Here is a 14,222-nt window from a genome sequence, read left to right as displayed (position 1 = left end):
TTCTCGAAGAAATTCATACATTTTCCTGTGTATAACAAGCAGGACTTGTCAAATTTACGGCGCCGATAAGAGCTTCAGTCCCTACGGCTATTCACGACTTATCAATTTAGCACTGATTATTAGCTCCAGAATCAAGTGCGCCAGTCAATATGGCGTCTCCACCAGCACCGACAGAATTTCCTCACAATTCCCTTTCCCTCACAATACCTTCTAGCCCATTGCCGCTATCTACAACTACGACATCGCACACACGTCGAGCTTCCGAAGTCATATCGATAAAACGTCGGAAAGCAAGTATGATATCTACTACCTCAACGCACTCTGCGCATCCTTTGCGCCAAACTTCATTCCCTCCCGAATCTGCTGTCTACACACCTGGCTATGAACGATCACCAAGTGTTGATACTATGTCTCTTGTCAGTGGAAGTGTCGCAGGTGGCCAATCGAAAAGAAAACGCGCAAAGAAATCGAAGGGTGGAAAGAGTGATTTTGAAGGATCCAATGCAGGCGTGGGAAAATCAGATGGACCTGCCTCAAAGAAACGACGAACATCCAACGGCAATATCGACGAAGAGGAAGAAGATGACAATAATGTGGACCAAACAATGACATCGATGACTTCTAGTATAGAAGAAAAGCAAAGGGACATTCAACGAAGAGCTTTATTGGCAAACCATTTGGATCCAGAACAATTCGAACGTTATACAGCTATGCGAGCCGTAAAGTTTCCTGATGCTACCGTTAGGAGAATTGTAAATCAGACTTTGTCGCAAAGTGTACCGGGCACTGTCATTTTAGCGGTTAAGAGTGTAGCCAAACAGTTTGTTGGAGAGTTGGTTGAGAATGCAAGAAAGGTACAGGATCAATGGATCGAAGCTGGAGAACCAAATTCTGGATTGGTCGTGCCTCCAGCAGAGAACACGACTATGGTGAACGGGGAAGATAATGCCAACCAAGTAAACGTAATCAAGGAAACGAGAAGAGCACCTTTGCAGCCGGATCATTTGAGGGAGGCATTGAGAAGGTTGAGAGAGGGCAATGAAGATGGATTGGCTGGACAGCTGAATCTATGGCAATTGCAACAGCATAGTGGAGTTGAGAGATTTGGTTCTAGAGTCAGGGGGAAAAGGTTGTTCAAATGAAGAGGGTGTGCGTATACGACTGAGAGTTTTCATCATGCATTTGAGCGATATGGAGTTGGGGTTTCAGGGAGCTTAGCAAGGGGGCATTTATTGGCGTTATGGATGAAATATGTCATCTGGACGGATCACAGAGATAGACCGTGAAAACCGGAATCCAATACAATATTCTACTAATCAACTATGCTAATCACAAAAACTGGTGTTATGGCTTGTGAATTTACATTTTCTCGAAAGTCAATTCGAGGTAGCAACGAGCAAGATGTGAAGCACTGATGGAGAATGATTTCAATATCTGGTCCAATACTTCGCTTCGTTACCATTGCGATTTGCAAGTACTTTAAGCCTCACAACCAAGTGGTTTGCTGAATGAAGCACTAAAGATTCTTGCTTCATTGAGGGAATGTTAGAAGTTCGACGTAGTTTATCGAGTAACAAGTTAATCACAGCTCGAAACACAGCAACCTCTCTTTTCTATTCTGCCCCTCCACCTGATTTGCACAACTCACCAACGAGATTTGAGGTCGGAGAACATCGTCCACTGAATTCTCGACTAGAAGATCGATTTGCAAAGAATACTAAAATTATCAAAGTAAGCAAAGCACGCTAACTTCCTGGGCTATAGATTTTCACCCTTAAAGACAATAGATGAGGGCAACTAATCAGTACCTGTACAGCAATTCATCCCACCAATCCTTGAAGTTGGTGGATACTTGGTGGAAGCTTTGCGTCACATATGAATCGTCAATATTTGACTGTAGGAAGATCATTCATTAATGAATGTATTATAATTCATAGTGAGTGTCTCACTAAGGATCGTGTTTAGAGACCTGTAATCTTGCCCCAAAAGACCCATACAAAACGTTGAGTATCTCGACTGGTCATATATCACTGTCATTTGTTGCATATCTGAGTCTCGGATGATTGCTTTCATGTTCTCATAAATTTTCAATGGACCACCAATTCCCATGGCTTGCATCTGCCGATTGATTCAGTCACATGAAGATAAGAGGCTTATCTCAGATCTTATCAAGACTGGAAGCAACTTCCCTTTTGAGGTTTGAATGTGTAAAGCTATCCGTAAGTGAATTGAAGGGTCTAGTTCAGAGGAACCCCGCTCAATCAAGAGATGCATTCACCCGGGAAAGTTTTGAGGTACTGTAGGACCTCGCGGCCTATAAATTGTTCTTCAATAAGCAAGTCTTACAATCTATTTTGAGAACATCAGTTGCTAAGATCTATCAAAGACAACATACGACCCCTCATAAGCCCCTTTCCTCACCCCCCGCCAATTTATCGCACTCGATCTAGAATCGCCTTCTCCAGTATGGCAACCAGAGAAAAGGAATTGGGAACGAATGACCTGAAAGGTTTGGGTGGGACGACTGATTTACCTCCAACTCCAGAGCCTCATCATGAAATCAATGCTTGGTCCGGTCCAGGACAGGCAGCATTTGATTTTCGCAGTAAGAGCTTCACTCACTCTGCTCGAAATTTTACTGACATTTTTTGCAGGCGATGTGATGACTACTCCAACCAAATCCATGCTTACAGCTATCCAAAATACTACCCTATTTGATGATGTCTTCGCTGAAGACCCAACAACCAATTCGCTTGAATCTTATCTTGCAGAGATTACTGAGCATGAGTCTGCCATTTTCGTTCTCTCCGGTACCATGGGCAACCAAATTGCTCTCCGTTCTCACCTTGTTCAACCTCCCTACTCTGTACTCTGCGATCATCGAGCCCATATTCTTGAGTGGGAAGCTGGCGGTACTGCATCTTTGTGCGGGGCTCTTGTGAAGGGAGTAGTGCCTAGCAATGGCGTTTACTTGACTCTGAAGGACATAGAGAAATCTGTCACTATCAGTGACGACATTCACACATGTCCGACAAGGGTTATAAGTTTGGAAAATACATTGGCTGGCACGATCATGCCACTCGAGGAGGTCAGGGCGATCTCAGGATTTGCGAGGAAGCATGGCATCAAATTACATATGGACGGAGCTAGAATTTGGGAAGCTGTTGTTGCTGGAGCAGGATCACTGACAGATTTCACAAAGGAATGTGATAGTGTTAGTTTATGTTTTAGTAAGGGATTAGGCGCACCAGTCGGAAGTATGTTAGTGGGCAAGAAAGATTTCATCAAGCATGCTAGATGGGTTCGGAAAAGTATTGGAGGAGGACTCCGTCAAGCTGGTGTTTTGACTGCGGCTGCGAGAGTTGCGGTCGATGAAACTTTTGGAAAGGGCCCAAATGGAGAAGGGGGTCTTTTGCGCGAAAGTCATAAGACAGCCAAAAGAATCGCGGCTTTGTGGGAAGGCTTAGGTGGAAAGTTGCAGCAACCAACCGAAACTAACATGGTGTGGCTGGACTTGGCAGATGCAGGTATTTCGGCGGACGAATTTAGAGAATTGGGAAAGGAGAAAGGCTTAAAACTTCATGCTGGCCGATTGGTAGTGCATTATCAGATCGGGAATGAGGCGGTAGATAAGTTGGAGGAGATTATGAAGGTTATTTTGGAGAAGAAAGGAAAGGGCACTATTGAAGTTGCAAACAAGAAGCGAAAAGTCGGGGAGAAGGATTATGGTACTTGAGTACTGGTCATACATGTGAGATGCGAGCAGATACCATTTTCATTCTATAATTTTCTTCATATATCCAATAGTGGGGATACCTATGTATGCAAGATAGATAGCTTGCAGCTGAGCTGGGCTACGGCAGGCGACATCTATATTAGCTAGAGAAGATAGTTTGACGAAAAGTGTGAAAATGAAAACAAATCGAAAATCCAATGAAGGATTGCTGTTACAACTTCTCTGCTCTGCTCTTCTCCATCTTCCTTACCACAGCTGCAGGACTGCATCAGATATTTAGTTCTGTGTATGAAAAGGTTACCCAAGAGAGATTGAAGTGATGTGATTTCGAAATGTCGGAATTTGAATGTGAATAACAGAGCATTGTTCCAGGTTTATGATGATACTTAATATATAAAGAGAGAAACCTTCAATAAATTAACGCCTTAACTGAATAGGTTACGGCGCCAGTAAACATGTTCCTGATCACGCCCATTTGTCGCTAATTCGAAATTTGCCCAAATGTCTACGAGCGCTGATTCAGGGTTATGAAAAAAGTGCAAAGGGACGTTTTTGAAAAGATTTGAAGCCTAGCTTCTGCTCAGTGCTTTGAGCAAGAGATGTATCACAAAGGCCAATACTTTTGAACAAGTTCAGGGGAAAGACTAATCTTTCGGTTCAAGGCAAACGTCCGGATCATATCGAGTTATTAGGAGAAGTAGCCGAGATTATGACGATGCCATTCCTTCTTTCAAACGCAAATCGAGGACAAATATATACTTAGGTGTGGAAAACCGTTGTGACGCTCGCCGCAAAAGTAAGTACTGATGCAGGAATAGGAATATGAATTGTTTTATTGTACAGGAAGAGCGGCTTTCGCCATTCAAAAGGGCATTTGGCAAAGCTTTCATTGGCATATGGATCTTCTCAAAAATCAAAGTGACAGAGACAGCAGAACATGCACCTCAGACTCGAGTGATGATAGTGTGTGTACCTACTAGGTAGACTCTATACAGAAGAAAAAACAGGCCGGAATTGACCACTGGCAAAGCCCTTCAACAATCCAATTGTCCCATTTCAATGCCAGGAGGTAAATGTTTAAATGATATTATAATTGAAGGTTATTCAAGGATTCATTCAATGTTATTAACTTTTATAACTTTATTATCGGTTGATTTATCATAGAATTTATTGGGGTAATTGATTTTGGTCTCTTTTTTCTCCTATGTAGAGGTAGACACCCATGCAAGGTTGTTCGAGCATCAGTTGATATATTCCGTTCCGAGAATGAGTGAGCTAACTTAATTCGGCGTTAGCGTGACTCTTGCCCAAAAGCCTCGGCCCCAGAATTGATCGGTATAGATTGCTTTCTAAGTGAACAAGAGCTCTGAGGACTATTGTAGATTTTAATTTTATTTAATTATTCGATTCAAAGTATATTGTTAAGCAAAATAGAGATCGCCGAAAGAAGGGAGAGAGCCAGCTGTCAAATACGACAACTAATTAAAGTAGCTGTCTAGCCAAAGCTAACTACCCCATACCGCAACATTTACGAATTCACGAAATAATTGATTTAGGATGTCAATCGCAACAAGCTCTTCGAACAGTACAATGGGGCTCCCATTGAAAAATAAGAAACGGAAGAGAAGACATCAAAATAAACCGGCCATCTCTGCGAGATTGATTCTGGATGAGCATGTGAAAGGGGACATCGGAGTCATATCTGGGGATTTGGCAAAAGATCTGTGTCTAGGACAGAGCGGTGTACCTGATGATACAGTTCATTACATTGCGATCTCTCCTTGTGGCCCCTCAACAGCAGTCGAAGATTCAACATGGACTGTTGTTCCTGTTCGGTCCTCGAACAATTTGGCAACTTCCACTGTGCAATTCTCACCCGACAACCCGACTCTACAAGCATTCGCGGAAACCCTGCAGAGGATCGCGCCTTCCAAGTTATCGAGCAACAGTCGAAGTGGCATTGAGATACGCGTCCTGGATATAGTACCTTTACCGTTAGAAACAGTGTTTGTTACGATCGAGGGGGAATCTGCGAAGAGATTAGAAAATGGGGAAGGGACATTTCACGGAGAACATCCACAGACGAATGGGCATACAAAGTCACCGAGAAATGGATCAAGGCCCGAGGATAAACTGACCAAGGCAATTCGAGAAGCTTTAAGATCGCTGAGAGTTGTGCATACGGGAGATTATGTTCAATTACCTTTGCAACCTCATCCAATCACCCACGTTCCTCCCCCTCCAGCAAAAGTCACTCTTAGCGAGCCTGTAGGACAAGGACTGCTGTCGCCAAAAACTAGGATCATCGTCACTCAGACTGGACACCATGCGAAAAGTCTACCGAAACATACAGCTATCCCATTAAATGGAGGATTAAACCAAGTGACGGAAGAAGATGAGGATACAAGTAATGACCAATTCTATTCCGCTGCGGAGGACAGATACAAGACCGATACTGCTTTTGAAGGGGAATCTGATTATGTCACAGAAACAGACACCGAGATAGAAAGTAGTGCCGACAATGACAGTCTTTCGGATGACTCCATGGAGGATATGATCTCGCTCCAAGTACCCGCATTACCATCCCATAACGCCAGCGGAATCTCGACAATACAACCTGGATCTCCACAAACAATTATTCCAGGTGGACGAAGGACAAACGGTATTGCTACCCCGGGCTCCGTATTCTCTTCTTTTACGGCTACTACTCGTGCAGGTGGACAAAGTGGAAGGTTGTTCAAAACGCAAGGACTAGCAAGACCGCTTTCTGACGAAATGCTGCACCCAAAGCCTAATATTGATGATGACGAGGAGGCAAGAATATTCGTTGATATCAATTCTCTAACTAAAATCGGATGTTTCTCAGGAGACTGGGTGCGGTTAGAAGCAGCTGCAGAACCACCTGCCAATGGCGTTGGGCTTTGGGGACTGGGGAGCTTTGGAGATGTAGAGGAAGAGAAGACCTGGCGACCTGTCAAGGTTTTTGGTCTACCCGAAAGCTATTCACATCGGCCCATGACCAAAATACCACGTAGCAAACAGGAGGGTCGAAGATTGTCTTTCTTTGAATCACAAGTCCAAAAACCAGCTAGCCCATTGGCTTATATGTCGCCTCTGCTTCTTGCAAACTTGGAAAATACATCATACTGTCGCATTGCACCTCTGAAACGAGCGCCACAAACATTGAAGACGCCTTTAGCTAAGATCAATAGCTTTTCAAATCCCCCCACAGCAAAAGAATTAACTCTCATGAAGATTTCAACACCTGCTTCGAATGAGCGTACTTTGCAAAATGCTCTATTTGCTGGGCTGAAAAAGTATTTTTCTCAAAAGAGGAGAATCGTAAGGAAGGGTGATCTTATTGCTGTTCCAATTGATCAAGGTCTTGGTCGAACTTTACAATCGTCCACTGGTGAAGACCTTGAAATCGATGAAATGTTTTCGCATGCATCATTGGCTGAGGCAGAACCCACTAAATCGGCCAAAACCACTGCTGCGGCTTGGTACAGAATAAGCTATGTCGGTTTGACGAAAGACAGCTCGGAGACTAATGATGAAGACGATATCTGGGGTGGCGTTGCCTCAATTGACGCATCAAACACACGTATGATGCAATCAGGCAGTGAGAATAGTCGATTACCTGCAACTATGGAGAATTCTTGGGAATATTACCTCGGGCTGAAGTCACTTTCCAAGACTGATCTCGAACCCAGCGCAATACCGGAGATCAAAAAACCACATGTCACAACTTTACAACGGCGTTTGAGAGAATTAATCGCCGCAGCTACAAGCCCTAGAGCTATACACCTAAACTTACCACCGCTTGCAATTCTTCTTGTCTCTACGCAACGTAGCATTGGGAAGGCAACTTTAGCAGCTAATGCTTGCGCAGATATTGGCTTACATACGTTTAAGCTCGATGCTAAAGATGTAATCAATGAAAGTGGGGGTGGAAGTGATGTCAAAACTGCCGGATTTCTTGAGGCACGCGCTGAAAGAGCTATGAATTGTGGTCCCGCATTCTGCGCACTCCTCATACGTCACATCGAATGTCTTACTGCTGATAGAATGGTCACTACATTGAAAGACATTCAAAGTGGAACGAGAGTTGTTATTGCAACTACAACCGAGGTGGACAAAATTCCAGACGGTATCCGAGGTTTATTCACCCACGAACTCGAAATGACTGCTCCTGATGAGTGGGAGCGGGAGGGAATACTTCGTGCTATTATTGAAGACCAAGCGATTTCTCTAGCGCCGGATGTAGATTTCAGCTCCGTTGCCGTAAAGACTGCTGCACTTGTGGCTGGCGACTTACATGATGTTGTGGATCGAGCTCTCGTGGCGCGTAACTCTCGCATAGAAGCACTCGCAGCTGCATCTACCACCCCTGACAATATTGTTACGGTTCGCGATATCTTACTTTCTGCAGGGCCAGCAGGTCGCTGCCTAACCAAAGTCGATTTTGATGTTGCAGTAGATTTTGCAAGGAAAAATTTTGCTGATGCGATTGGTGCACCCAAGATTCCGAACGTCGGTTGGGATGATGTTGGTGGACTGTCAAATGTCAAGGAAGCAGTAATGGAAACTATCCAATTGCCTCTTGAACGACCTGAACTATTCGCAAAAGGCATGAAGAAACGATCTGGCATTTTGTTCTATGGTCCTCCTGGAACCGGAAAGACTTTACTGGCAAAGGCCATTGCCACGGAATTCAGTCTCAATTTCTTCAGTGTTAAGGGGCCAGAATTACTGAACATGTACATTGGTGAATCCGAGGCCAATGTTCGGCGAGTTTTCCAGCGTGCCCGTGATGCAAGACCCTGTGTTGTTTTCTTCGACGAGCTTGATTCCGTGGCACCTAAGAGAGGTAACCAAGGAGACAGTGGTGGAGTGATGGACCGCATTGTATCACAATTACTGGCCGAGCTGGATGGCATGTCTGATGGAGACGACGGTGGTGGAGGTGTTTTTGTTATTGGTGCAACAAATCGACCAGATCTTCTGGATGCAGCCTTGCTGAGACCAGGAAGATTTGACAAGATGTTGTATCTGGGAGTAAGTGATACCCACGAGAAGCAAGAAACTATTCTAGAAGCTTTAACGAGAAAGTAAGTCATCTGACATTTCCTCATCTTGAAATTTACTAACTCAGATAGGTTCACACTTTCTCCTACTTTATCTCTTGCTCGTGTTGCTTCTGGGCTTCCTTTTACATATACAGGTGCCGATTTTTATGCACTTTGTTCAGATGCTATGCTTAAAGCTGTAACTCGCCAAGCATCCTACGTGGATTCACACCTCGCCAAACTTAACTCCGAACGCGGAAGCGAGGGTAAAGGAAAGGTTTCAACCGCATATTGGTTTGACCACTATGCAAAGGAAGATGATCTTCGCGTAGTTGTACAAGAAGAGGATTTTGAAGCTGCAGGAAGGGAATTGGTTCCCAGTGTTAGTGCTGGAGAGTTGGAGCATTATGCGAGAGTTAGAGGCCAATTCGAGGGTAATAAAGATAAAGACAAAGTCGCGCCAAGACCTAGCTCATCGAGTAGCTCGAGAAGTTCGAGGAAAGGAAAGGGAAAGGGGAGGGCAGATCTCAAAGGCAAAGGAAAGGCCAAAGATATGGGTGACTGGGATGAGAATGCTGAAGATGGTTATTATAATGGCACTGACGAAGAACAACTTAATGGTACAATCAGAGTGAAGTCAAAGGGAAAGGAATCTGTACAAGGATTGTTCCAAGATGGAAGCATGGAAGATGAAGAAAATCTATATTAATGATGTATAAGGATATAAAAAAGCGTATATATTTAAGAGAGGAAGATAATATATAATCAATATAGGACAGCCAAATATACAACCTCAACCGTAAAGTTCGAACTGAAATCAGACTCAAAGTCTTTCCTGGTCATGAAATCCTCTCCGTTCTGTTCTACGTGCTCAGATTATTTGCTGTGAAACTCAACCACTTCAGCTAACTCCCCCATACTTTTGAGGTCTGATTTCCATTATCATTTCCAAACATCACCTGATGCGAAGAGAGAACACTGAGAACACTGACCCCCTGTCAAATTTATGTCAGCCAAGTAATAAGCTTTATCTCACATGTCAAAACGCCAAACGCCACAAGACTTTCATTATCCACTCTCAAGCCACTCATATGCACATATCGGTCAGGCACGGTCCATTGAATTGACACAGTTGGTTCAGAAACATGAATTTCGCATCGTTTTATAATTGTAAAGGTAACGGTATCGCATTTCCTACTTTTGTTTCACGCACATCTCTCTCTTTTCGTTTGCGAGGCTATTCTCTGTTTCGATTTACTATACCCTGTTCCTTTCTCTCATATTTTTTTGCAAGGTAATGTTCGCATTTCTTGGTTTCCATTGGTAAGTTTTGAATTGTTCAAGTTGGTGTTTGTAGATTACGAGAGACGGGGACAGGGGATATAAGGATCGTCGATTTCCATGATTTTGAAAGCTCCACTCGAGCGAACAATTTGAATGACTTCGAGGTTCAATTCGAAGAAATTCGAGTACGTGCGATATTCCGCCATGAGCAACGAGCCTGAACCCGAATCCACCTATGCCGGCCAAGCCGCAAAGCTCTCGCATATCGACCCCGAGAATGATGATGATGGGGCTGGAACAGCGATGAGAGCGGACTATGTGACGGCAAGGGATACAGTGGTTGTTATGGAGGATGGAGGTCGCTTGCCCGGGCCACCGTTGCAGGAATCAGAGAGACTGAATGGACTCAGAAGACAGGCAAGGGGTGTTGGTGGTAACATGATTAGTGAAGTCGAAGGGGCGGAAGAGATCGTAAGCGAAGAGAATCGACTGGCAGCGGGCGAGAAAAGGAAAGATTCACATGACGTTGGAGGGAATGGTGGGCAAACATCAGGCCAAGGCTCACTCGGAAAAACCATGCCGCCCTCGCAAACGCATCCTTTATTCCCACCTCTGCCACTATACGGCCCGTCGTCAATTACAAGAAATCTACAATGTTGGACATTCAGGACTACCAGTTTTTTCATTACCTGTGCAGTTCTGGGAGCTATTGTAATGGGAGCGGGAGTTATGACTGTGCCGACTATTTTTACTTATTTATGGTACAAGGCTACATTCAGGGATCCAGACCGAGGACGGGTATTCTACGAGGAAGAGAAAATACGAAGGAGGACTAGGAAAGAAGAAGAAAATCGCTGGAAGAAGATGAATCGCCAAAAATTGTCCAAGGAAAAGGTGGATGATATTGAAGGTGATGCGGGGCAAGGGGATTTTGTACCAACAGAGGGAGGTAAAGATCCGCTGGTTTGCGATGTGGGATATTATGCGCGAAGAGTAGGTCTAGACGTCGAAGAAATAAAGGTTCAAACAGAAGATGGATTTATCATTCTTCTTTGGCACGTATACGACCCAAGCGAATATACGCCCATGACGACGGAGCAACGAGCGGCGCGGGGACCAGAATTGTTCACTGATCAAGGACCAAGTCGACCACTTTCTTCAGACTATAATCGCCAATCAAAGTATCCCGTCCTAATGATTCACGGTCTCTTGCAATCATCTGGTGCTTATTGTACTAATGATGACCATTCTTTAGCATTCTATCTATGCAAACAAGGCTATGACGTTTGGCTCGGCAATAATCGATGCGGATTCAAGCCAGAACATAAACTTCTTGACTATGCTGATCCACGCATGTGGGCTTGGAACATTCGGCAGATGGGTGTTCTAGATTTGCCAGCACTTACCTCTCGCGTTCTATCCGAAACTGGCTTCCCCAAACTAGCCCTCATTGGTCACTCTCAAGGCACGACTCAAACATTTGTTGCGCTCGCGAAAGAGCAACGGCCTGAACTGGGTGAAAAAATCAGCGTGTTTTGTGCATTGGCTCCAGCCGCATATGCGGGACCGCTTATCGACAAGGGTTATTTCAAATTCGTGCGCAAGATCTCTCCTTCGTTCTTTCGCATCATCTTTGGTATTCATGCTTTTCTTCCGTACATGATGATCTTCCATAAGATTATACCAGGAAAGATTTTTGGTACTCTAGGATATCATGTTTTCCACATGTTGTTCAAATGGAGTGATGCTAGATGGGATAAAGGAACGCGAGATCGTTGTTTCCAATTCGCTCCCGTGTATGTAAGTGCGGAGAGTATGAGGTGGTGGCTAGGGAGAGATGGCTTTGCGAAGCACAAGTGTATATTAGCAACGAAAGAGGAGAGTATGCTGGAAGATGAGGAAGACAGATTGGTATGGGGGGATACTCAGAATAATTCGGATAACAACGACGAGAAGAAGTTGACAGCCAAAGGAAAGAAGGCGTTAGGCACATCAAACACACCTGAGAACGAGATGCAACCCGGAGCAGAGATGATGGAAAACGAAGGAAAGAGGGAGCCTAAGAGAATTAGAGCTTGGTATAATGAGCAGGTACCCCCGTTCGCATTATGGGTGTCGGGATCCGACGATTTGGTCGATGGAAGGAAGCTACTCCGGAGATTCGAGAGAGGAAGAGAACCATGTGTGAAGGTCGTTCATCAGAAGGTGATAGAGGAGTATGAGCATTTGGATGTTATCGTATGTACTACCCACAATTTCCTCACGATTTCCATTTCTTTTCATCTCCAGCATATATTCTCTATCAAGTTCTTGGTGGCCTAAACTAACATATATGAATTTGATAGTGGGCCGTGGACGCCCTTGAAAAGGTAGGCCGAGAGGTCAAAGAAGTGATTTGGAAGACGTGTTTAGCACCGGAACGAAGCAAATGTCGTGTCCCGCTTGGATGTGAACAAGTGGGGGTCTGGGACGGCGTAGAGAGGTCCGGTGTCTTTGAGAGCCGAGATTTTTCAGAGAGTAGTCGAGATCAAAGTGACAGTGATCGTACCCTATGAGCATGGGTCGAAGACTGTTTGAGGATCTGTGATAGAATTGAGGCGGTAGACATCGACGAGAATGCCTCAGGGGCCTGGCGCATCTCTTGTATAAAATTCATGACGGCGTTCTAGGTACTACTGTATGAGCATACTAATACAATCTGGATGGATAGAATTGGGAAGGGACGGGCGGCGGAACTGTCCTTAAGGTTTGTGCTACCTATACTTAGAGATCTCTAGGATCACAACTTATTTAATTGCCGGTATTGTAATAGAATATTTTTAGTAATGAAGATGATATTTCAATCCTTCGATAGTGTAATTTGTATTTGTAGATTGATCTGAAATATGGATTTCACATGCATTTTGACTTGTTGGGACTTTTGAGGTGTAGATAGACTTCTGCATGAAATCCACAGAGGCTTGCTTGGATAGTTAACACTAAGAACAAGGTTATGATGCTATCACCAGGAGCCAATGTTGTTTTCACAAAGCCGAAGTCAATCACCTCTCGAGTATCAAATGTTATGTAGATTTGCAAACACTCTAATATAAAGTTTCTCGCTAAACCTTATCAAATCCTCCTGGTTATTTACCAGCCACCTCATTTTTGATACACTTTCAACCTTAACAGCATCGAACGTCGGGTTGGCAATATAAAATTCGGCAACATTCAATTTGGATTGTTGATCTTTGCCGCTTTGATGGATGGATTGATTGATTGATGCTGGATGCTGGATGCTTGAAGCGGATAAATGCTTATTGTGATTATTATTGATTGACGAAACCCTTGATGGCGTTTGCAGAAGATAGTTCCTGAACGCTGAGGAAAATATAGCGTTGGAGTTTTTGGTAGAAGAGTTCATTCTCGGAGTTGATCGAGATGATTGATAGTATTGGTGTTCAGGCCAAGTTTTAACCTAATCGTCTAAGCTGGCTGCTAGTGCGCTACAGATACCTGTTCGGAACATTATTATGCAGCCTGTAAATTTTGAAGATGCCAAGATACGGGCCCCTATCTTCTCTCGCTAAGGACTAGCAGAAAAGTTTGTGCCTCTACAATATTTAGAATTGACGTTTGATACCTCCCACAGTAGGACTATCTTTACAATTCCTCGAGGATGAGATGTCGATTTGATGTTTTGGAGCTAAGTCCCACCCAGTCGCGTCTAGATTTCTTGAGTAGTCGTAGTTGTTTTCAACCCGGTGGCAATTCAAGTGACGAAAGCAACATGTGCTTCGAATCTGTCGTGGAACTCGTGCGTGCTCTAGGATAGAAGATCAGATGAATGAATTCATACTCAATTTGTGATTTCCTTTGGATCATTTATCTCCAAATGTCAAAATTGCGGTTCCATGTGGATATGGCGCTGCATTTACTAAGATCCTGCTTCAGTTGGTGTGAACAACTCTGCTGTAGGTTTGCAGATCATGGTGGTTTCCCTCACCTTGATAGTCTCTTTGACAATGATAAGTCAAACGCTTTTATGATCAATGCCACGAGTAAGGCTTCAGGTTTTTAAATCTCCTGACAGCATGTGAAAATTGGTCGTGGAAGGTGGAGCCTCGCTTCGCGAAAGTGTCCCACATTTGGCA

General features: G+C 44.1%; 4 protein-coding genes across 4 annotated transcripts; all 4 read left to right on the top strand.

Annotated features, from left to right (window-relative positions):
* Positions 1 to 149: 149 nt before the first annotated feature.
* Positions 150 to 1,142, top strand: Bfra_002600 (putative transcription initiation factor tfiid subunit 11 protein; the record flags this gene model as incomplete). Its single annotated transcript, XM_037333016.1, has 1 exon — positions 150 to 1,142. One exon carries the CDS (start codon positions 150 to 152, stop codon positions 1,140 to 1,142), a length of 993 nt encoding a protein of 330 aa, XP_037195144.1.
* Positions 1,143 to 2,466: 1,324 nt separating this feature from the next.
* On the top strand, positions 2,467 to 3,736 carry Bfra_002599 (putative threonine aldolase protein; the record flags this gene model as incomplete). The annotated part of the gene is made up of 2 exons (XM_037333015.1): positions 2,467 to 2,605; positions 2,655 to 3,736. 2 exons carry the CDS (start codon positions 2,467 to 2,469, stop codon positions 3,734 to 3,736), a joined length of 1,221 nt encoding a protein of 406 aa, XP_037195143.1.
* A 1,557-nt stretch (positions 3,737 to 5,293) lies between these two features.
* Positions 5,294 to 9,514, top strand: Bfra_002598 (putative peroxisomal biogenesis factor 6 protein; the record flags this gene model as incomplete). Its single annotated transcript, XM_037333014.1, has 2 exons — positions 5,294 to 8,847; positions 8,896 to 9,514. The coding sequence occupies 2 exons, from the start codon at positions 5,294 to 5,296 to the stop codon at positions 9,512 to 9,514; spliced, it is 4,173 nt and encodes a 1,390-aa protein (XP_037195142.1).
* A 728-nt stretch (positions 9,515 to 10,242) lies between these two features.
* On the top strand, positions 10,243 to 12,644 carry Bfra_002597 (putative sterol esterase protein; the record flags this gene model as incomplete). The annotated part of the gene is made up of 2 exons (XM_037333013.1): positions 10,243 to 12,327; positions 12,435 to 12,644. The coding sequence occupies 2 exons, from the start codon at positions 10,243 to 10,245 to the stop codon at positions 12,642 to 12,644; spliced, it is 2,295 nt and encodes a 764-aa protein (XP_037195141.1).
* Positions 12,645 to 14,222: the final 1,578 nt, after the last annotated feature.

This window comes from Botrytis fragariae (genome assembly GCF_013461495.1).
Source record: "Botrytis fragariae strain BVB16 chromosome Unknown tig00000012, whole genome shotgun sequence".
NCBI classification, from domain to species: domain Eukaryota; kingdom Fungi; phylum Ascomycota; class Leotiomycetes; order Helotiales; family Sclerotiniaceae; genus Botrytis; species Botrytis fragariae.
Note: the sequence above shows the minus strand (reverse complement) of the source record. Positions and strands in the feature narration are given on the sequence as shown.